The sequence below is a fragment of the Alternaria rosae genome, assembly GCF_020736505.1.
Source record: "Alternaria rosae strain MPI-PUGE-AT-0040 chromosome Unknown BKA58scaffold_1, whole genome shotgun sequence".
NCBI lineage: Eukaryota > Fungi > Ascomycota > Dothideomycetes > Pleosporales > Pleosporaceae > Alternaria > Alternaria rosae.
Genome location: NW_025763570.1, coordinates 4,672,364 through 4,692,317, shown reverse-complemented (window position 1 = coordinate 4,692,317; position 19,954 = coordinate 4,672,364). Strand labels below are relative to the sequence as shown.

General features: G+C 52.8%; 9 protein-coding genes across 9 annotated transcripts; 3 read left to right on the top strand and 6 right to left on the bottom strand.

Moving 5' to 3' along the window:
- Positions 1-390: 390 nt before the first annotated feature.
- Positions 391-1,140, top strand: BKA58DRAFT_464968 (uncharacterized protein; the record flags this gene model as incomplete). Its single annotated transcript, XM_046174944.1, has 2 exons — positions 391-745; positions 803-1,140. Exons 1-2 carry the CDS (start codon positions 631-633, stop codon positions 1,138-1,140), a joined length of 453 nt encoding a protein of 150 aa, XP_046031978.1. The 5' UTR covers positions 391-630.
- Positions 1,141-2,452: 1,312 nt separating this feature from the next.
- On the bottom strand, positions 2,453-3,386 carry BKA58DRAFT_408115 (HAD-like domain-containing protein; the record flags this gene model as incomplete). The annotated part of the gene is made up of 2 exons (XM_046172065.1): positions 2,453-3,253; positions 3,333-3,386. The coding sequence occupies 2 exons, from the start codon at positions 3,384-3,386 to the stop codon at positions 2,453-2,455; spliced, it is 855 nt and encodes a 284-aa protein (XP_046031977.1).
- A 190-nt stretch (positions 3,387-3,576) lies between these two features.
- Positions 3,577-4,640, bottom strand: BKA58DRAFT_30206 (uncharacterized protein). Its single transcript, XM_046166925.1, has one exon. The coding sequence runs from the start codon at positions 4,340-4,342 to the stop codon at positions 3,671-3,673; it is 672 nt and encodes a 223-aa protein (XP_046031976.1). The 5' UTR covers positions 4,343-4,640; the 3' UTR covers positions 3,577-3,670.
- A 355-nt stretch (positions 4,641-4,995) lies between these two features.
- On the bottom strand, positions 4,996-6,148 carry BKA58DRAFT_30198 (putative methyltransferase-domain-containing protein). Its single transcript, XM_046166924.1, has 4 exons — positions 5,895-6,148; positions 5,461-5,709; positions 5,107-5,412; positions 4,996-5,057 (listed from the first exon to the last, which is right to left on the bottom strand). The coding sequence occupies exons 1-4, from the start codon at positions 6,042-6,044 to the stop codon at positions 5,004-5,006; spliced, it is 759 nt and encodes a 252-aa protein (XP_046031975.1). The 5' UTR covers positions 6,045-6,148; the 3' UTR covers positions 4,996-5,003.
- Positions 6,149-7,283: 1,135 nt separating this feature from the next.
- BKA58DRAFT_30190 (uncharacterized protein) lies at positions 7,284-9,424 on the top strand. The gene is made up of 2 exons (XM_046166922.1): positions 7,284-7,550; positions 7,724-9,424. Exons 1-2 carry the CDS (start codon positions 7,510-7,512, stop codon positions 9,330-9,332), a joined length of 1,650 nt encoding a protein of 549 aa, XP_046031974.1. The 5' UTR covers positions 7,284-7,509; the 3' UTR covers positions 9,333-9,424.
- Positions 9,425-9,878: 454 nt separating this feature from the next.
- BKA58DRAFT_447794 (uncharacterized protein) lies at positions 9,879-11,848 on the bottom strand (the record flags this gene model as incomplete). Its single annotated transcript, XM_046174249.1, has 3 exons — positions 9,879-10,401; positions 10,455-10,858; positions 10,906-11,848. 3 exons carry the CDS (start codon positions 11,846-11,848, stop codon positions 10,354-10,356), a joined length of 1,395 nt encoding a protein of 464 aa, XP_046031973.1. The 3' UTR covers positions 9,879-10,353.
- A 1,657-nt stretch (positions 11,849-13,505) lies between these two features.
- Positions 13,506-16,657, bottom strand: BKA58DRAFT_330290 (uncharacterized protein). The gene is made up of 7 exons (XM_046168152.1): positions 16,292-16,657; positions 16,213-16,239; positions 15,931-16,115; positions 15,538-15,880; positions 15,411-15,491; positions 14,228-15,365; positions 13,506-14,163 (listed from the first exon to the last, which is right to left on the bottom strand). The coding sequence occupies exons 1-7, from the start codon at positions 16,331-16,333 to the stop codon at positions 13,760-13,762; spliced, it is 2,220 nt and encodes a 739-aa protein (XP_046031972.1). The 5' UTR covers positions 16,334-16,657; the 3' UTR covers positions 13,506-13,759.
- BKA58DRAFT_30137 (P-loop containing nucleoside triphosphate hydrolase protein) lies at positions 16,652-18,620 on the top strand. Its single transcript, XM_046166920.1, has 3 exons — positions 16,652-17,176; positions 17,221-18,142; positions 18,195-18,620. The coding sequence occupies exons 1-3, from the start codon at positions 16,938-16,940 to the stop codon at positions 18,465-18,467; spliced, it is 1,434 nt and encodes a 477-aa protein (XP_046031971.1). The 5' UTR covers positions 16,652-16,937; the 3' UTR covers positions 18,468-18,620.
- BKA58DRAFT_30132 (uncharacterized protein) lies at positions 18,403-19,931 on the bottom strand. The gene is made up of 2 exons (XM_046166918.1): positions 19,067-19,931; positions 18,403-18,995 (listed from the first exon to the last, which is right to left on the bottom strand). The coding sequence occupies exons 1-2, from the start codon at positions 19,545-19,547 to the stop codon at positions 18,634-18,636; spliced, it is 843 nt and encodes a 280-aa protein (XP_046031970.1). The 5' UTR covers positions 19,548-19,931; the 3' UTR covers positions 18,403-18,633.
- Between the last annotated feature and the right edge of the window lie 23 nt (positions 19,932-19,954).

Sequence of the window (19,954 nt, the reverse complement as noted above, 5' to 3'; positions counted from 1 at the left end):
GTATATCATCAGAAACCTGAGCAGAGATAGGCGGCAGAGGAGCACACTGATGTAGAAGGGACGATGGAGGAGGGAGATGACGGAGACGTTGAAGATGATTGAGGGCGCGGTACAGGTCTCAAGTGGTAGGAGTGAGCAGCCAGTGGAATGCTCAAACAAAGGAAGGAGGAGGCTTGTGTATTGGAGGGGCAAATGTTTCCATTAAAAGAAAGTATGCTCTCCGACAGAACCGTGGCTTTTTTACAGACGAGACTCGCTTGGCATAATAATGTAGCACATGCCAAGTGAGTCAGGAAGACTCACGTAGGTCCACTGAATAGAGCCATACAACTAAGAGCCCATCAATCGTTTCCGAGATGCGCTTTCCATGTCTCTACACATCTGTACGTCTCGGATCAAGCATATGCAATTGTATCGAATCGCTTCCATGGTTCCACAAAGTTTGCTTCTCCAAGTGACCTCACCCACCTGTTGGCCTTCCTGCCTCAATGTACAACTAGACAAACACAACCGTACACCACTGATCCTAGTAGATGACGCGGCTCCTTCACCGGTTTCTCGCCATAATAGACCGTCGCTATTTGCCCTCTGCCTCGATATATTCAAGTAGTAGAGCCATCCAAGACACAGATGGATTCACTGGAGGCAAACATGCCTGAGCGCCTCGGTCGACCTCGCGAACCCCTTCCAAATCTGCGAGGTGAAGATGAGACGGAGATCAGATATCTGATCGATTTGATCGAAAGTAAGTAACAAGTCAACCGAGCCATCACTGCTTCCGTCCACTCACCTCCCTGCCCAGCGCAATCATGGATTCTCTCCCCCCTCAAATGCCCCTCCTGCATTCTCGGCCGCCACCCCCCACCCAAAGCCTCCGCCAACTCCAGCTCCAAACAAAAAGCCGTCGACCCTTCCACCGCTTTCTGCACCTCTCTCTACAGCATCGAACAAGGCGGAGTAAGAAGCCTGGAACTGGGGCCTGAAATGGGTAGCAGCAGGAAAGAGGCATTGGGAAATTTGTTGGGAGTCGTAGAGATGGAAATTGGACGTATGATGCTTAATCATCATGCGAAGAAGGCGGCGAGGGATGGGGGTGGGTCGGTTGGGAGTGGGAGTATGGGGAGGGGTGAGAGGGGGTGAGTGGTCGAGGGATAGGGATGAGATGGGGTTTCTGGTTTCCTGGGGTCTTCCCGGCTGCATAACAGCTTTAGTTGCCATTTATGAGATATCGTTTGTTTTCATTTTTCGTTTATTGCCGTGCGCTTCTAACTTCTACGAGCGTTTTCATTTGCAAATCCCTTTGCAGTAGCAAATGTCTCCAAGCATCTATGTGATCCGTCTGTTTCCGACTCCAGCGTCTTGCACCTCTTCTTCCACTGTTATATCATCACGCATTCTCCAATCTCAACTTCATGGGAATCGTTGCGGAGCGTAGTCCTCCACTGCCTCCAGTAGCTTTAGTAGCACTTCACTACGCGAATTCGCTACCTGCACCGGAATGAGAACAGTCGTTAACAAGCCATTCTTAGAGGCAACCACTGGATTGCCTGTGACCATGGCACGATATCCACCGCTACCAAGTCCGAAGCTATGACGACCTAGCTGTACAGCGCCGGAGACGGGTGGTGGGAAGAGACCTGCAACTAGGATATTGAGGAATGTGAGAGTATCGATATCATCTCGTGTTACCGGGCGGCTGGTCATTGTTGAAGCGAGGCGTAGTAGAATAGGATATGAGGGTACGTGATCTCTGATTTCGAGAAGAGAACCTCGCACATTTATACACTCGGCGATTGCGTATAAGATTGCTAGACTTCTTAACAACGAAAGGGTGTATAAATTGCTCTGCTGCACCCATAGTCTTCTGACGAGGCTTGTGATTTGGAAGAGCAAGCAACTGGACAGGTAAATAGTCTTGGACGACAACCCCCCGACGAGACACTGCAAACTGTCGTCTTTCATGAGTACCATGGCACATGAATCAAGCAACGAGAACCATCCCCACGTACCAGCACCTCCCAGCGTTCCTGCTAGCCCTCTTGTGGACGCCGATGAGAATCACCTCAGCTATTTCAGCAGTACAACGAACCTTCTCACCAGACCCTCTTCTCCTACTGACATGATCACAGAGTTAATAGCCTCCATATATCGCCCGGCATTGGGGCCATTCCTCCTTTTGGGTAGATACGAAAGCAGAGGAGAGGGCATCGAGAAGTTCCGCGCGTGCGTCATTGGCTGGAATACTAAGTCAGTTGCCCCAGAAAGAAAGTTCCTCATTGCGCCTCAGGAAGGGCTAAGTCGTCAGTCTGCGCTGTTGGCTGTCATTAGGTTGGTGGAGACTGCAGCGCATAAGAGAATGGCGGATCTGGAGGCCGAGGAGGCCTGTGATCTCTAAAGTAGGTGGGGTTACATGCTAGAGTCTGTATGATCGGAGTAAGGTTCATGTCTGCTATCATAGCTTAGCTTTGTCATCTAACAACGGTATGCCAACCGCCTCTTCGAGCTCTTTCACAGCGTCCTTCGTCTTGCCCAGATTCACCTTGATTGTCCTTAGCCCTGTCTTCTTCGCAAACTTCAAGTTTATGCCGATATCGTCCAAGAAGAGCGTGTCGCCTTCCGTCACACTTCCCATCCCCTTCTTCTTCGCGATCTTGTCCATCTCCCGCACCGCCAGCTTGTATGCCTCCGGATCCGGTTTCCTAACGCCAACCACCGCCGAGCCAAGAAAGATGTCAAAGCACTTCGTAATATCCGTGGAGTCGTTCGCGTAAGGATTCGGGGCCGGTGGGTGGATAAGCTCTTTGGTGAAGAGCCTGCCTTCGTCGTCGAGAATGCCCGTAGGGAACGTAACGTTGTTGCTGAACGCGCCCAAGACAAACTTTCCGCTCTGGCCTAGCTTTCGTAGCGCAGGGTACATGTATGGGTCTGGTGCTCGGCTGATCTTCATCATGCGCCAGAACAGCTTCTTCGCGTCGATATCTGGTACATGTGGTTTCCCACCCTCAATGGCTTGTCCACCACCGACGCTCTCTTGCTGCGCAAGCTTCTGGAGATATTGCGACCATACTTCCGGTCGCATAAGCTGTTTCTTGAAAGATGCGAACCAGTCGTCATTGAGTTCGACCTCGCCGCGTTCGATCAGCTGCCATGCGCCTGTATCGTGAGGGCCTTTCTGGATCGCAAAGTTTATGTAGCCATTCGGGATCTTGTTCTCGATTTCGTAATCAAGGATAGCTTGGAAAGGGCTTATGACCTGCAATGGGAAGCGTTAGCTAACGTAATTCTGTCGCGGATAGTAAGGAATGGCTGTGCGGTGTGAAGGAGGTACGCACAACTACTCCACCGATGTCGAACAGGATGGCTTTCGGTGGCTTTGACGAGGTCATGATAGATGGATGTTGATAGAGATGACAGGCATCGCTATGAAGCTATCACGGTCGTTTGTAGCGCGTCATCATGGTCGGCAGTGCAGGAGTCGTGAAGCGTCAAGGAACCTCGGCAATGGATAAGCTCTATCGGTCAACGGCGCTAGCCCCCGCAGACAGACGAACCTCACAGTCGTGCATCGCTCGTCACTCCGAGGAAAGTTTCACAGCTTTTGTTATTTCTAATAATTAATGGTGTTCTGAACGGCTCCTCTCGTCCTAGGCGCAAAGGCAGAAACTTAGGCTCAAGATGAAGGCTCTTTGAGTGGAAGCTTCACAACAATCTTCCCGCCCCTTCCTTCCCTTCCAAACACAAACTCAGAAAGCGATCCAGTTCTTGTCCACATATTACCGTGCTCAACACTCGTACTCGTCCCAGACACTGATAGATCGGGCATTAAGCTCACCTGTCGCGTGTCATTCTGCGGCAGCCGGACCCTGGGATACTTCCGATCCGTTAGGCCCGGTCCGGAGTGCAGTCGCGAAAGAGAGAAGTCGCCAATAGACTCACAATGGTGGACGCTGCTCACTTGCCTTCCCTTTTTTTTCAGATCCTTGATATCCTTGATCCGTTTTTGGCGCTGCATGTGCTCGAAGTGTCGGTAGCGGCGGCGTTCTAGTTCGGTACGGGTTTTGGCTTCTTCGTACAGGTAATGCTGTTCATCACCTACAACGAGGAGGTGGATAAGCATGTTCTCGAGATCAGAGGACGGTATCAAGCTTCTAGCGCTAAAGTAGCCGATGTTGATGACCAGCTGGTCCATGATCTTGCGTCTACTCATGAGTGCAGGGACCAGAGCCTCGACATCAGCAACGGTCATCGGATGGTGTGACATGTGTTGCAGGAGAGGACGCTCGCCTTTGACATGCAGGCGCCTTGCAATTTGCCCTACAAGAGTTGGGAGTGGGGGTAGCATATCCTCTTTGACGCTACCTCTCAAACCCACTTCATCGCCTGTGCTTTGATAAGATGTCTGATCTAACTCGTGTGTGTAAGGAGCTGGGAAGGGAAAATGGGAGACACTTGAAACACCAAATCAATCCGATTTTGCCATCCGACGTAGCCGCCTAGGCTCAGTGATGTCGCTCGCGACTCGAGCGTAGACACGGCCATAGGACAGGCTGAATATATGTGACTAGGAGTGATGAGACTAGAGTACTGATCGCGATCTACCTTTAAGCGATGAGGTGCTGCCTGTGCTCCATACCAAGGAACTTCGTTGAGGAATATGTTGAACGGAGTGGGTAGTGATTCTTACGATGTATTTGCACACTGCAACATACCCAGCGTGGAGTGAAGCGATTCTGCGCGCCTTGTAAATATATCAGTACAGTTATGCGACTGGAGAGGTTACAACGCGTTGTACAACTGGCCTCTACGCAAAACCTCCGCAGCGCTTGATGCAAGACCGAAATAGGAAATGGGTACATACACAATCTCGCCTAAATGAGAATTGCGCACCGAATTGCTGCTGTCTCATGACTTGTACCCGCATGTGGCGGACAGGCACCATGATGTATTGGTCTAGCACACGAGTGAAAATCTGCTTTACTTGCTGCTGATGTTGGGGACTAGAATCAAGCTTTCCAAGTCATCTCGTAGCCAAAGACAGTCCGGCGAAGGAGTTCATCCTAAGTTCGGTTAGTGACGTCTACAAATACACCAAACCGAAAGACTTACCCCAGGATCTTCCTCGAACATGACCTTATCCATGACCTTCTCGAACGTCTTAGCGACGGTAAAACCCGCCTCCTTGGCTAAATCGAAGAAAGCCAAGTCCTTCTCGTACAACCACGGGCGGTATGGTGTAAAGAAGACGTATGCTCGGGAGTTCGGCGATTTCTTGAGGGTCAGCTGGACAGTCTTGATGAGTTTGGCATGTTCCGAGTGGTTGAAAAGAAGGTCGGCCAAAATGAGGACGTCGAAGCCCGAGCCATCAGCCAGATGTTTCGTCAAGTTACTGGTAGGCGCACCCCAGAGATATCCCTGTACGGACATTAGTGATGTTTGCCAAGGTTGAGCACAGTCACAAACCTCCGCCACAATCTTGGGTGGCTTAGATAGTAGTTCGCAATGGTCGACATTGTACTGCAGGTTTTCAACCAACTCAGCATCGGGATAGTCCGTGACGACCGTTTGAGCGGCACCGTTGAGAGCACAGACAAGGCTTGGAAGTCCTGCTCCGGCGCCAAGCTCGAGAACCGTTCGGTTTTGTACGAGCGTTTTTGCATTTTCCTCCAGATATTCAGATATAGTGCGCCCTGCATTCCATAGAAAGTGCCCCTGGATACGTCAGTGAATGTGCTAGGCGCAGCTCAAGTCCGTCAGAAGTCCGATGAGTGCATCGAACCATTATCAAAGTTCTACGGGCCTTCTGAAGTCTTCTAGAAGGACGGAAGCCAATATTGGTGGCGTTGACAAGTTCCATACAGTGTTTCGGCATGTCGGTGATCAAGTGCATGACTTACCCACAAAGGGTTGTGGCCGACCAAACGAACAGTGAGCTCTTTGCCGGAAAGCAGCTGATGAGACGCGAATGTGGCCTGCTTTTCTGGTTCATAGAAATCAGTAGGCTCTTGGAACAGGTCCAGGCTCTCCTCGTCGGCTTCTGAGGACATGATGAAAGAAAAGCTGTGACGAGACAATGGTCTTGGCGAAGATTGTATTTTTGGTGTTTCGAAGAGGGACCTCGGGAGGAGCCACAAGTGGCACGTGCCTAGAATCACCAGCCACCACCTTTCCTATCTCAGCTGCGTTCCAGACAGACGCAATCTTCGAAACAGCGGATCGTCGTCATCAACGGGGTCTGAAGGCTGACCAGGCAGGATGCGCTGCAAACGGCCGCAGGGTCTGCCGCTCGCTCGTTGGCTGTGGCAGCGAGCGTTGCACCAGCCCGATGGCGTGGGACGTGATCCAGGTGGCTTCGAGCGACGCCTCAAGTATACAACGGCCTACCAATCGCGCCCACGCCGATTGAATTATCGCGGTACTCATCTGAGCGCGCCAGGGTCCGCTCGGCGCCAGATTCCCCACGCTCCAGTGATATACCCGGCGGCCGCAGCATCGTTTCCACGGTTCTTCTGACCATGATCTGAACAGGCACAGGTGCTGCTCTCCGTAGGTCACGTTTCCATAACTCCCATCTTGCGCGTACTTTATCTCAACGCTTCCCCCACTTACTTTACCGATGAGACATCGACTGGCATCTATTTCTCCATCATCGCACCTTCTGCTTGTGCCGCCCTGAAGCGACTAAGACCGCTTAGTAAGAAACTTGCTCAACGCTAAGGCACTAAGCCTAATCCAACCCTCCGCCAAACGTCGCATCCATTCAATTCACGACAAACCTTCGAGCGCCGACCAGCAGATCCCACGCCTTGACACCTGGAGACCCGAGTCATTCATCCGTCTAGTGGGGAGAGGTGACGGCGGCGTTCTTTCTGCGGTTTTGAACCGGTATCTCACGTCCCCACCAACGCTGAGCCCTGTCAAGGCAATATTTCTCCAGACCGCATCCTGGGAGGTAATCCAGTGCAACCGGCGCCCTGATTCCACCGGCTCTCAACTGAAGACCCTGCCGCTGTTGCCGTGTGCATTTCCGACGTGCGCCCGCCTGCATACGATCCACCATTCTTCCGTTCCGCGCTCAAGATCGCTACTGCATCAACCAACGCCTGTGCTTATACAGTATTATCACCGATACTGTGGGAAGCCGGCGGCAGCGCTCAGGGTTATCAACGCTCCAGGCGCTCGGAGCTGGACCCTTCACAGATCACTTAGCCAAGCCCAGTACCGAGTCTACCTTCTCCTTCGGATAGTTACATCGCACCACATTGAAGCCTGTCGGCCACTTTCCTATCCAACGAGAGTCGTACGTTTAGCCTAGACTCTTGCCACTGCATTGTCTTCCGTGCCGTACGCCACTTCACCCCTCCGCAATACTTTCACGTGCGCGGTGTACAGTAAGCTTGGACAAAAGCTGTTTCCATCAGCAGTCTCACTTCGTCCCCGATACACGGCGCACTTGGTGGTGACCTGCCGCGGATTGAGCAAGTTATTTCGACCTCATATCAGCCTCGCATCATGTGGGCCGAAGTCAACGGAGAGCGCAAGAAGGTCGCCTGGTAGGTTCTCCCGCTTATTCGTCTTGCTCCTCGTTCTGTATTGTCCTACCCTCTTGTCTTCGCTATTTGTTACGCACATACAGCAGGTACCCGAGAAATTCTTTAGCGACTGCAGCTTGCATCGCATTGCGCAGGCTGCCTATTCGCTGTGCACTTTAACTGACTTTCAATAGCGGTCCGTGCATCCGCGGCCATCGCTCGTCGAAATGCGACCACAGAGATCGGGTGCTCGTCGAGGTTCGAAAGCCTGGTCGACCTTTGAGTAGCTGTCCACATCCGACTGGCTCATGCAGTTGCGAACGTGTCGTCATCAACTACACCATTCCCAAAGCGTCTGAATGTGCTTGCCCTTCGGAAAGAGCCGCACCCACAGCTACCGTTGCAGGAAACAGTCGAATCCAGAAAGGCAGGCGTAAGTCCGCAGCTGTCACTCCGTACAACCTCGAGAAGGCCATCCAGGCTGGCTTTGACGCCAAGACTGATGCCTCTTCCATCACGTATACGCCCTCAGAGACAAGTGGTAGCAACGCAGCGTCACTCCCTTCGAGTGCAAGCTCAACCCCACGTTTACTCCCTGCACAAAATGAGCCCGTCTCAAGCTGCTGCAAGTCAAAGCCGGTACTATCGCCAGTTCAAGAAGGAGGTTGTTGTGGTAGCAAAACAAAGCCTGCACCAGCGCCAGTACAAGGAGGCTGCTGTGGCAGCAAAGCCAAAGCAAAACCAGCTCCAGAGCCGCCAGTACAAAAGAAGTCTTGTTGCTCAGCGAAGCAGGAAGATGCACCCGTCAACGACCAGTCACACGCTTATCAACATATGGGACATCAATTCCAATTTCCAGCTCAAGCGGTGATCCCGCAGTACCAAAACTTCCACGCACAAATATCATCGCCTGCACCGAACCCCTTCGGTCTCGGCACTCCAATCTATAACCATGCAGCGGCAGCCTATCATCGCCAAAATTCCGTATCGATGAGCCCGTCAACGAACCCGCCCATGTCACCGTCTGTTGCAAGTCCTCACATCGGTCAACACGTCCCCGAACACAACTGCCACTGCGGAGAGTCATGTAGCTGTTTTGGATGCGCAGCGCATCCGAACAATGCTACAATGATGGAATATGTCAGGATCATGGCACATTTCCAGTACAATGGCGGCTTCGGAGGGATGCCTCCACCTCTCTACGACATGCCCACCTACCCTCATCAATCTGGCTACGGAGCGGAAGCCGGTCACAACCTGAACTTCGGTCCAATGCAACAAAGCTTGGCAACACCCACACCAACGCAGATGAGCTTTCAACAGAGCATGGATATGGCGACCATGCCCCAGGTACCAATGGTGTTGCCCAGGGACTGGCCACAGCAACTGACTCCTGTGCCAAGCCAGCCGCAGGCCCAGTTCTCTAGCAGCCTTAGTTACACACCGTCCATGTCAGCGCCAAGCGACACGTTGCCAAAGTCCACAGACACTATAGGATCACCCGTAGCCAGCAGCCCAAGCGATATCAAAGACGAAGACACAGTAACGCTGTCGCCATCTTCCTATTTCTGGAACGAGATGACCTTACCAGGCTGTTCAGACGCGTCTGGTACCTGTCAATGCGGAGACGGCTGCGCATGCGTCGGCTGTCTCACACACGGTGGCCATACCGGTGAACCTCTGGAGGACCCAACAACGAGGACTACTGCAGAGCACGATACTTTTCTCGGTTTCGACCCAAGTCTTGCGCCTAATATGAATGACCCGACCGACTTTCTCAGCTTCAATCCGGACCCGAGTTGAGGCAGTTGGGCATCCGGAGCTCCTTCAAACTGAGTGACGCAGCTCTGGAACCGTCTACTGCTCGTCATATAAATGTTTTGGTTGTCTCACCCAGCACCACAGCGACGCGCACTTGCGCGGAACTATCGACACGGTGTGTCGATATGCATCAACATCATGTTGTATGCGTCAAGGTGCGCTATGAATGGCAGGTATGGCAACGCAGCCTTTTACGACCGCCTGTCCATCGGCACACCGATTAGCCCGCCTTCACGCCCTCTATACGTTGCATCTCCATTCATTCTCATCCACCTTCATCTCGTCCACGTTCACCAGCGTCAATAATGTGACAAGTGGACCGTTTACCTTTGCATCGTTCTCGGAGGGTAAAACTGTGTTTTAGCAGCATCATACGAGTTGGCAATCTGGCCTACAGAGGAAGGCACCTTTTCGTGTTTTCCTGTTTCACCGATTGGTGTACTAAGACGATACCCCGGCATCGGGCTGATAGGTACTTTGTTGCCGTATGATAGCATAGTGAATCGATGTTTACTGCTTGTGTTTTACTGTCGGAATATTGTTCGTTTCACGTCCGTCGCTGTTCTTGAACTTGCATAGAGTATGACCATCAGAAATGGAATTTAAGAAGCCCTGGCTCCAACGAAGCGGAAGCCCCTGTCAGGCCATAAGTCCAGAGACTGTCCTTCATGAACTAGCACATGGCTCGTCGCTCATAAAGATCTCCATACTATTGCTAACAGAAGAGAAAATACATATCCGAAGAAAGGGTAATTGGTAATCCGTTCAAGAAATTCGAACCCTCCTCCAAAAGCTCCGTCGAGATCGTTGCCGCAGTCCGCCGGGCCTTCGACATTGTGAAGGTATTGACCAGGAATACATGAGCCTGCTGGTATAGGCTGAAGTGGAAGTGGAAAATAGTAAAAACAGTGTCGTGAGAGCCGAAGATCTAGTAGAGACCGACCAAGAAAAGTGACAAGACAGCGGGGTACATGCGTTCGACGCGGGACTAAAGACGGGCATGCTAGCCATCTGATAGCACAACTGTGAGATCGCCATGCATAGTAGCGGCCTATTTAAGTTAGCGGTTGTCTGGCTTTGCGTAAGGACAGTAGGGCGACATACGGTGCAGCCGCGATCTGGGTCTTCCCAGCACTTGTCGGCTTGACACCACTGGTTTGTGGCGCTTTTGTACCTGCAAGGAGACACGACGCCATCGCCAATGAAGGTGATGTCGTAGCCGATTCGCTCCTTCTTGCATAGCTCGTTTTGTTTCAAGCTGGAGAAACCTTCCTGCATTGGGCCGTCATCGAAGGATGTTCCGAAGACCGCCGGCGCCCAATTGCCCTTGCCTCCCATTTCTGTACCCCATGTACAGGCTTCCTCTTCGGGCACGCCCTGTTTGTTGATGTAGTACTGAGCTGAAGTTTTCTTGCCTTGCCAAAAGAAGTACTTTTGTTGGTCGGGATTGGCTAGAAAGCCGGTCTCACCAGGGCCGACCGTGACTGGGAAGGTCATGGACTCAGTCCCTGCCACGTGTAAGCAAGTGTGTTGAGAGCGTGTGTGTATACCATACCGGGATAGTCTGTACGACAGAAAGAGACAGACTTCGAGAGTTTGTTCTGCACTATCACGCCCATGTGCTTTGAGCCTTGAACGCAAAGGGTATTCGCGATCTTACCGTCGGCCATCTCCAGAAACCCGTCTTCATTGCAGTACAAGCCACCAACACTCTGACCCGCCCTACCTTGAATCGAGGGGAACGAAGCCTTGAGGTAAGGGTTCGGGCAGCCATAGGAACAGAAGCTACCAGACGTGCAGCAGGTACCGTCCGAACATGAACCTTTCGGAACGGTTGTGATGTCATCGAAGCCATCCCCTCCGGAATATTGGGAATCTTGGATACCGGACCAGCCTCCCAGTCCCTCATGGGCGATAGGCAAGGCGCCATATCCGTAAGGGAACTCTGTGCAACGTATCTTGCCGTTCGGGAATTCTTTGTCGCACTCGGCACAGTGACCGTCTTTATCGACCATGTCTATCCAGGGACGTGGAGTGCCAGATTGCTGTACAGGTGTCGTATCCTGGGTGGGACTCGGTGTAGGGTCGCTTGAGGGCATTTCTGGTGATGGCGCGGGCTTCTGGGTTTCGGGCGCAACAGGCTCGGGCTGTTGGGCAGCCTTCTTAGGTGTGGGTTCCGGTGTCGGATTGGCGGCTGGGACTTGCTGCTTGGAAGCTGAAGGCAGAGTAGGCAATGCGACAGGACTACTAGTCGATGTCGACAGGACACCATCATTGCCCCACGTCAAAGTGCCGTTAGCGATACCCTCACGGGCCTCTTCCTCTGTGATTGAATGATCATCGAGCCAGTATACGATATGAGTCTCGATTGCTGCAGGTGCGAAGATGATACCGCGCTTGACCGGATCGTGAGCATGAGAGTGGCGGTGCATGTGGTGCGGCTTAGATGCAGTGATTACAGCAAGCGCTGTGGCGGTAATTATGTACCCAATCTTCATGGTAGGTTAGAGCTTGCAACACTTTTGTGGAAGTTGTTAGTAACTCCTCCCGACGTTAGCCAGTGCGGCAGTAAGTAGTATGACGCAATAGAGCGACTGACCGTTTCTTCCCTATAAACAATTACTACCTCCAACTTCTTGACAGAACGATCTGTGTCGCGGTGCTGCTTTCGATTTTGTCGGCTTCTGTGTCGCTGTAAAGTAGGTAGGGAAGTAGCGGAGAAGGATAGTGGCAGTGCCTAAGGAGCGAAATGGAGATGAAACTCCGGGTGAAGACACGAAAGAATGACCGGTGAAGCGTGAAGGCGACTGAGTCGATTGCGGCTTACAGGGAACGAGCGTAGTGGGAAGATACAAGAGCGAAGGTGAGGTGAGTATTGTTTGTATCGTGACGCCAAGACAGGGTCTCATTAGCGTAGCTGCTCCGTTTGAGCAGGAAGGAGCAATGAGTTGGGTATGCGCCTACAGCGTTCTGGAGCTCTTCGGAAAATAGACGAGGATAGATCGTTGAGATAGGAAAGAGTGCGTTATATGGCCAAGGGAGTGCATATACCGCTTAGATAGGACAGCGTGTAAAAGAGTGAATGTGAATACGGCAATCAATTCAACAACACAAACAGCGGAGGCGACAATCAAAAGGAAGATTACCAATCTCAAAGGAGGCTCGCTCATATGACCTTTCGGGCCAGTGAGCAAGCTGCGTGGCATAGGTAGCTGGGTATTATCTGAGCAGGCTATCAGTCTGTGCCACATACGTACGTGTACCGAAGGGACAACAGTGCGCCTTCGCTGCCACTTTGCCATGAGTCCAGACATAAAGTGCGCCAAGAGCAAATACGAGATACGGTATCTCCAGGGCTACAGCGCTGGACTGAGAGGCACTGGGTTCCTAAGTGCATCTTTATCTGCCCATGGCATTGGTCCCTGCTCAAATTGGTTGTTCCTGTCAATATGCAGTGCGACCTCGAAGCTTTGGTTAGACTGGGAAGAGCCAGATGCGCCCGCATTCTATGAGAAGGCATGAGCGGCGCGGAGAACAGGCTGAACGTGCGTGGAAGCCGAGAGATAGTCAAATGGTCGGACTATACTAAGGATGGCCCAAGCCAGTTTTGACAGTAGTGCGGTCCTCAGTGTTGATAGACGTTGGCTTGCCCTGAGGTTTTGTTGTGCGTGGTGACGTTACCCCGATGTTACTGTCGCATCATAAGATGTATACAGAATGCGCATATCCTCACGATGATTTACGCAATCTGGCTGAGCAATGTTAGACTTCAAGCATCAAGGCGTTTATGTGTGAACAAGCTAAAAGCCCTATGTATGCGTGCGGGCGCATACGTAACCCAGTTTGTCTTCTCTTTTGACAGAATTCAGCAGTTGGTCACTATCGTGAGTGTCAGTACTTCGGGTTCATAGGACGACCCAGCAGCCATGTTGTAAGCGACGTAGCACCGCGCTGGTCACCCGAAGCTCGTGTTCTATGCAGCCCTGTTGTCGTGTGTTACGGGTGTCGGCGCAGCAGGCCATATCAGGTATCATGCGATCATGAGACCTCTGGTAGAACGCGAGATTCATGCGACGAGATGTGATGAGATGGGTAAGAGAAGGATGTAGGAAGCGAGGTGACGAGATGGAAAGGCTACGCGCTAATCATCTGGACCCACATGTTCGTGCCGACATGCAGGGCTCATAGTGCCTCAGCATGCATGACCGACCAATTTTTGTGACTGCAACAAATGCATACACTACACTGGCGCAAAGCAATAGACTTGGCAAAAGTAATTCCTTCAGGTATGTACAGATACTCTAGCGATACTCCATGCAGGTAGCTCGTCTCCAACACTCCCACGCTGTAGACAACGAACTAATCAATCAGAAGAAGCTCATCTCGCGAACTGCTACTAGACAAGTGATCTAGACTTGCTGAACGTAGTTGGCTGGTACACTGCGTACTACGCCATCTTTCTCGACATCTGCCCAGCCGTCGCCAGCCTCCATGTTGATGAGAACAAAGCGGTCTCCTTCTGACATGGAATGCTCTGCGTCGCTTTGCGCAGTGTAGTCATACAGTGCTTCGACGTACTTCAACTTCTTCGCGCCACGCTTCGGCGCAACGGCGGGTCCCTTCTTCTTACCGGGAGTGGCAGCCGCGGCAAAGTTGGTGGTTGATGCCGACGATGCCGAGTACGTCGAGTCAGGTCTTGCTGATGAGAATGTGGAAGCAGTGGTAGGTGGTGTTGCGACCGTCATCTCGACATACGCTGCTGGGACAAGACCCTCTTTGAAGCCAGCACGGACTTTCATCCATCCAGAACCATCTGTGACAGAGAATTAGCAAAGTGACGAAGAAGACCTGAGATGTGAGAAGCGTCTACCACATACCATCGGGTTCTACAATGGTAACATCCGTACCATCTGCAACAGTCAATTCGCCCTCTCCATTCTCTTGATAGGCGTAAAGCATTCTACCCTTCGCTTCTGCAGACTTCGGTGTGGGCGGAGGCATATCCTCGTCGTTCTTGACGTATTGAGTAGGTGGTGGAGCAACTAGCCGGTTTTTCCTAGCACCCGGTACAGTCGGCGCCTTCTTCTCTGGTGGTGGAGGAGTTTCCTCGGCAGTAGGCGACATGCCTCCAGATACTGACCGGTGCGCAGTGGCCGAGTAGCCAGAGCTGAGGGTGTTCATGGAGTTTACCGTGTCGCTTCTCCCCAGTGGGGGTAGATTCGTACTGGAGCTCGTCGCGGCGCCATTCGTCGCTGTCACTGCATGCGCGGCCTTCTGCCTTTCTTCTTTCAACTTCTTCTTCTCCACCTTGGACTGCTCGCCGGGACAGTCGGCGGGAACCTTCATCTCGCACTTACTATGGCACGTATAGCCACAATCTTGACAGTCATACCCCTTCGCTGACAAACCCCATATCCGATCTCCGCATAGATCACAGTTCGTCGGTATCTTGAATGTCTGCGACTTGAAGTTGTGGTTCCTTGCACCAATGCTCAAGTCACCAACAACTGAAGTAATGGTCGAAACTTCAACCTCGGCGCTGACTTTCTGTCTCTCCACCTCATGCATTTGTTCCTGTATGGCGAAGACAGCGCGAACGATGTCCACTTCATCTCTTTTGTCCTTTCCGTCCCTTATGTTCTGGCGCACCGTTTTGGCATTCTCAACCTCTTTACGTTTCTTCTCGAGCTCGCGTCGGTACTCCCCTAGTGACGCCTTCGATTTCGTGAGAACGTTGCGCAGGAATACCGTCGCGGAATCGTCGACGGCGATACTACTGTCGTCTAGCCAAACCGGGCTGGGCTCAAACTGGAAGTCACCAGGCTCCTGGAATGAGCCAGCGTTGTGCCGTACGAACATCATCGAGTCGAGAAGAGGGTTGTTTCGCGGGATCTCGGCAGAAAGGTGCTTTAGATACTCGGTACTTCGCGTAAGTGTTTGGGTTTCGATTTGAGCGGCGAGTGACCATATCGAATTCAGCTTGTTAACCCGTGTTTCCGAAAGATCTTGTAGGCTCTGTGACTGTTAGCTATGCGTCACCGACCTTGCGGCTTGACTTACGTCTAGTAGCTCAGGAACGTATTCATGGTAGTACATCTCCTTTTGCTTGTTGGTTACGTTGATACTGATGAGATAGGTGTTCTGCGGTGGTTAGTGTATGGGACGTGAGACTTGGTATGCTACGTACCTTGACGTTGCGCATCTCGACCTGCTGCTGTTCGAAAGCATTTCGTGCTTTGGCTTTGCCGTGGTCAAATGCGCCGTCCGCCTTCTTGCGCCGGCTCTCGACCTCCTGACAGACGCTGTCGTATTTGCCCTTTTGTTTGCGCAACTCGCCATACTGGTTGTCGCGCTCCTTCTCTAATTTAGCAGCATAGTCTCCGTGCAACTTGCGCAGCTCCTCGGTGCGAGTACCAAGGACCTTGAGGGGGTCAGCGAGCTGGGTGATGAGAGCACCAGCGAATTGTTCGTGTTCAGAGGCGCGGGATTCGAGGGTGCTTAATTGAACACCCCATGTGGTCATAGAAGCGCTGTGTGGACGTATCAGTAAAGCCCAAACCCCGTGCGACGGCAAACGTACCTCTCGAGCGAGCCTGGAGTAACAGTAGGTGTGTCACCAACACTGAGGCTGCTCTGCTTCTTTGCCTTCTTCTCATAGTACTTCTTCGCAAGTGCGCTGAGTTTTGCCGAGTATTCCTTCTCGATAGCGCTTCGTTCTCGGTAGAACTGTTGGATGTCATCCAGCCAGGAGATGCCGCCGGAGACCTGCAGTCGCGTGTCAGTAATCGAAGCGCAAGGCACGTAGCTGGCGGCGCATATGTCTGTTCTCCCCCGGAAGTTTATGCGAATGTGTATGACGTACCCAAGCGTTGACTGTCTTGAAGCCATCCTGTGATCACCCGTCAGCGCATGCTCGGAGGTGCTGCTCCAACTCCGCATACCTTCAGTTCGGCGCCAAATTGGGGCGCAATGTCGACCTCCATGATTGCTGCGATACGTATGGGTCGTGCACGTGGAGAGAGGGGACTAGGACCCCAGACATAGAGGGTGAAGGAGTGCTGGGGCGAGGGCGGGAAGGGATACGCGGAGTACACCAGGCGTCTTGGTTACCGGCAGCCCAATTAGTGGGGCAGGAGGAATGGCAACGAGGCGGTGCGTGCCGAGGAGGGAAACCCGGGATCTGGGCCGGTGACGCTGGATCTTGGTATTCTTCTGCTTCGGTTGTATTATGTGGTGTTGTGGATAGTGGCACCAGCCGACTACAATGGCATGCAGGAACAGGGCTATTGAGCGCTTTCACTCGGTCGCGCCTGCACACATGCTCGGGGCCTGTTCATGCGGCTTGCGCGCTAAAGCTGCCTAGCGTCTCAGCCCCGCCAAAGTCGACATCTGGAGCTCTCACAATTTCCAGCGCGTCCCTTGTACCTGCACCAACACAGCTACCTCTTATTTTGCGCCAAACCCCCTTGAGCGAGTGCTGACATTGTATCCATAGCAAGTCGCTCCACTCAGCAAACTCCCGCGACTTTCACCAAGGTCGCAGCTTCCTCACCTCACCGCCCGCAACGCGACCCGCACTCGCCCACCATGTCGGCCGCTGAAGAAACCCCCATCAAGCAGGAGCCGACCGAGGAGACTCCCGCGCAGGAACCCCAAGAAGCCCAGGCGTCTTCGCTCGAACAGGCTCAGACCGATGGCAGTGGTCCACCAGGAAATGGCTCTGCTCTGGCTGAGCCTGAGTTCCAAGTCGAGGTCAAGCTTGCCGACCTGCAGGCAGACCCCAACAACCCGCTATACTCCGCCAAGTCGTTCGAGCAGCTTAACCTGTAAGTGGACTGCGCTCATACACCGGACCAGCTAACAATGACAGCTCCGAGGAACTCCTCAAGGGTATTCGCAACATGAACTTCACCAAGCCATCCAAGGTTCAAGAGAAGGCCTTGCCTCTGCTTCTGATGGACCCGCCCACCAACATGATCGCGCAGTCACAATCCGGAACTGGTAAGACTGCTGCCTTCTCGCTCAACATCCTTTCTCGCCTCGACCTATCGAACCCCGAGCCGCAAGCGCTGGCACTCGCGCCTAGCCGAGAGCTCGCCCGTCAGATTCTTGGTGTCATTACACACATGGGTCAGTTCATGGACGGCCTCAAGACCATGGCTGCCATTCCCGATCCATCACGAAGGGGACAGCAGTTTAATGCCCAGGTTCTTGTCGGTACACCGGGAACTGTTCAGGACATGCTGAGGCGGCGTCTCATTAACGCGAAGAACATCAAGATTCTGGTTTTGGACGAGGCCGACAACATGTTGGATCAGCAGGGCATGGGCGAGCAATGCACTCGCGTCAAGTCACTTCTGAATAAGGACATCCAGACAGTCCTCTTCTCCGCTACCTTCCCACCCAACGTCATCGCATACGCCAAGCGCTTCGCACCCAACGCCAACACGATTACTCTAGCGCACGAGGAGTTGACCATTGAGGGTATCAAGCAGCTGTACATTGATATCGACAAGGACAACGACAAGTACGCGACATTGCTTAAGTTCTACGGTCTGATGACACAAGCTTCGTCCATCATCTTCGTCAGGACCCGAAGGACTGCTGAGGAGCTCGAGAAGCGCATGGTTGCCGAAGGCCACAAGGTTGCGCAACTCAGCGGTGCTCTTGAAGGCCCTGAGCGTGATCGCATTATCGACCAATTCCGCTCCGGAGAGGCCAAGGTCCTCATCACCACCAACGTTCTCGCCCGTGGTATCGACGTGCAGTCAGTCACTATGGTTATCAACTACGTAAGTTACAATTCAAAAGAATATCTCTAAGGGATACTAATTGTTCTACCAGGACGTTCCAACCATGGCAAACGGAGTGGACGCAGACCCCGAGACATACCTCCACCGTATTGGTCGTACCGGTCGTTTTGGACGTGTCGGTGTCGCCCTTACTTTCGTACATGACAAGAACAGCTGGACACAACTTAACTACATCGCGAGCTACTTCAAGACGGACCTAGTTCCCATCGACACATCGGACTGGGACGCTGTCGAAGACCTGATTCAGGGTGTCATCAAGTCGTCGCGAGCGGGCAAGACAACGGCGGAGATGGGAGGCGCCTAGAACGTAGACTATGGACTACATGTTGGGGAAACAAGGCTTCTGAGCGATAGCGAGCATATGGCAGGGGCAACGCAGCCGTTGACCTCCACGAAAAGATAAAAGAATCACGTACGATGGAAATGAATCAAAGATACCCAAGCTTAGCAAAGTAAACTAAGTCTTCTCTTCAAGTCTCAAATGCCCCTGGCGCCGTAACCACTATGATGATGAGTGAACTGGCTATCAACGCGCCTGCTATGGCGCTAACGATGATGATGCTGCCTCTCGACGCAGGGAACTTGCCCCGTATAACGTAATGCTGCGCCTCAAAGTACCGATGAAACCCTATCAAGAGCATGAGAATCGCGATACCAATGAACGTCGCGCCAAGCGGTTTCCCCAAATGCCGCAGTTTCGCCTGCGGAGAGGTAGTAGAAGATGAATCCGGGGAATTCGCTATCGAAGTGTTCAGCCGGAAGAGTTGCGTTATCGCTATGCCGATCGAGGCAAAGGAGAGGGATGTGCGGAGCCAGGCGAGGAACGTTCGTTCTATCAATCATGTTAGTATTGCCATCTTCCGGGGTTTCCATTCACAGGTAGAGACAAGAAGATAGTCTTACCCAGCGCCAAATGGTCCCTAGCAACACTCCCCTTGTTATCCAACTCGACACTCCCGTACTTTTCCCAAAACGCGCCCCACCACCCTTTCTCGCGTTGTTCCACCGCTGCCGCTTCTCGCTCTGCACTCCTCGCGCGGTGGTCTACGCTCGCATGGCCGTTTAGTCGTCTTTGGTCGACAGCCGGTTGCAACGTCCCTGCTGTGCCTTCTTGTGGCGCGCCGGAATCTGTGGCGGAGGGGCCTTGCGGTATGGAGGACGCGCCGTTGGGGTCTTGGGTTGGGTTCGCGGGTTTGGTGTGGCTGGTGCTGGCGGAGGTGAAATGGTCGCGTGCACGGATATCGGGTGATATGGAGTTGTAGTCTTTGGTGTGGGATTGCGAACTCGTTACTATGGGCGAGGTTTCAGAGGCGCCGCTGTGGGTTCGTGGTGGGAGGGCGTCGCGTTCGGAGGTGCGTTTACGCGGGCCGGCGATGTCGGCCATAGTTTCTTTCTCTTTCTCGATCTGTGGGTTTACGAGGTCGGTCGCTGGATGCTGTGTGAAATGTTGCTGTGATCCCGTACAGGTTCAGTCGTGGAAATGGGCACTGTAAGGTCGAGGAAGCGTCATCCCGCACCGAGGTGGATCGGGCGAGGTACCGGAGCTTTGGCACGCGACGATCCGTTCCCCGCGGGGGTCAGTGTCGCATGTGTCCGTCGATGCATGCTGCCTCAATATGTGCGTATGCTTGTAGAGTCTCTTGATTAGGCATGTTAGATCTAAAGATGGGCGTAGCGTGATTGCACCTGGTCGTCACGCAAGACCCGCATCTGCCACTGGCCTATTGGAACGAAGCGTGCTCCGCAGCCCACATAGTTGAGACTAAACGCTTGGAAACATCTTGGACACAT

Coding starts and splice junctions, on each gene's coding strand:
- BKA58DRAFT_30206 (XM_046166925.1), bottom strand. CDS start 4,342: ATGCTACCCCCACTCCCAACTCTTGTAGGGCAAATTGCAAGGCGCCTG.
- BKA58DRAFT_30198 (XM_046166924.1), bottom strand. CDS start 6,044: ATGTCCTCAGAAGCCGACGAGGAGAGCCTGGACCTGTTCCAAGAGCCT. Junction 5,710..5,894: donor TCGGCCACAACCCTTTGTGG/GTAAGTCATGCA, acceptor TGACGTATCCAG/GGGCACTTTCTATGGAATGC. Junction 5,413..5,460: donor CACCCAAGATTGTGGCGGAG/GTTTGTGACTGT, acceptor ATGTCCGTACAG/GGATATCTCTGGGGTGCGCC.
- BKA58DRAFT_30190 (XM_046166922.1), top strand. CDS start 7,510: ATGTGGGCCGAAGTCAACGGAGAGCGCAAGAAGGTCGCCTG. Junction 7,551..7,723: donor GAGCGCAAGAAGGTCGCCTG/GTAGGTTCTCCC, acceptor GACTTTCAATAG/CGGTCCGTGCATCCGCGGCC.
- BKA58DRAFT_330290 (XM_046168152.1), bottom strand. CDS start 16,333: ATGGAGGTCGACATTGCGCCCCAATTTGGCGCCGAACTGAAG. Junction 16,116..16,212: donor TCAAGACAGTCAACGCTTGG/GTACGTCATACA, acceptor ACGCGACTGCAG/GTCTCCGGCGGCATCTCCTG. Junction 14,164..14,227: donor TACCATTGTAGAACCCGATG/GTATGTGGTAGA, acceptor TCTCTGTCACAG/ATGGTTCTGGATGGATGAAA.
- BKA58DRAFT_30137 (XM_046166920.1), top strand. CDS start 16,938: ATGTCGGCCGCTGAAGAAACCCCCATCAAGCAGGAGCCGACCGAGGAG. Junction 17,177..17,220: donor TCGTTCGAGCAGCTTAACCT/GTAAGTGGACTG, acceptor TAACAATGACAG/CTCCGAGGAACTCCTCAAGG. Junction 18,143..18,194: donor TCACTATGGTTATCAACTAC/GTAAGTTACAAT, acceptor TTGTTCTACCAG/GACGTTCCAACCATGGCAAA.
- BKA58DRAFT_30132 (XM_046166918.1), bottom strand. CDS start 19,547: ATGGCCGACATCGCCGGCCCGCGTAAACGCACCTCCGAACGCGACGCC. Junction 18,996..19,066: donor TAGGGACCATTTGGCGCTGG/GTAAGACTATCT, acceptor CATGATTGATAG/AACGAACGTTCCTCGCCTGG.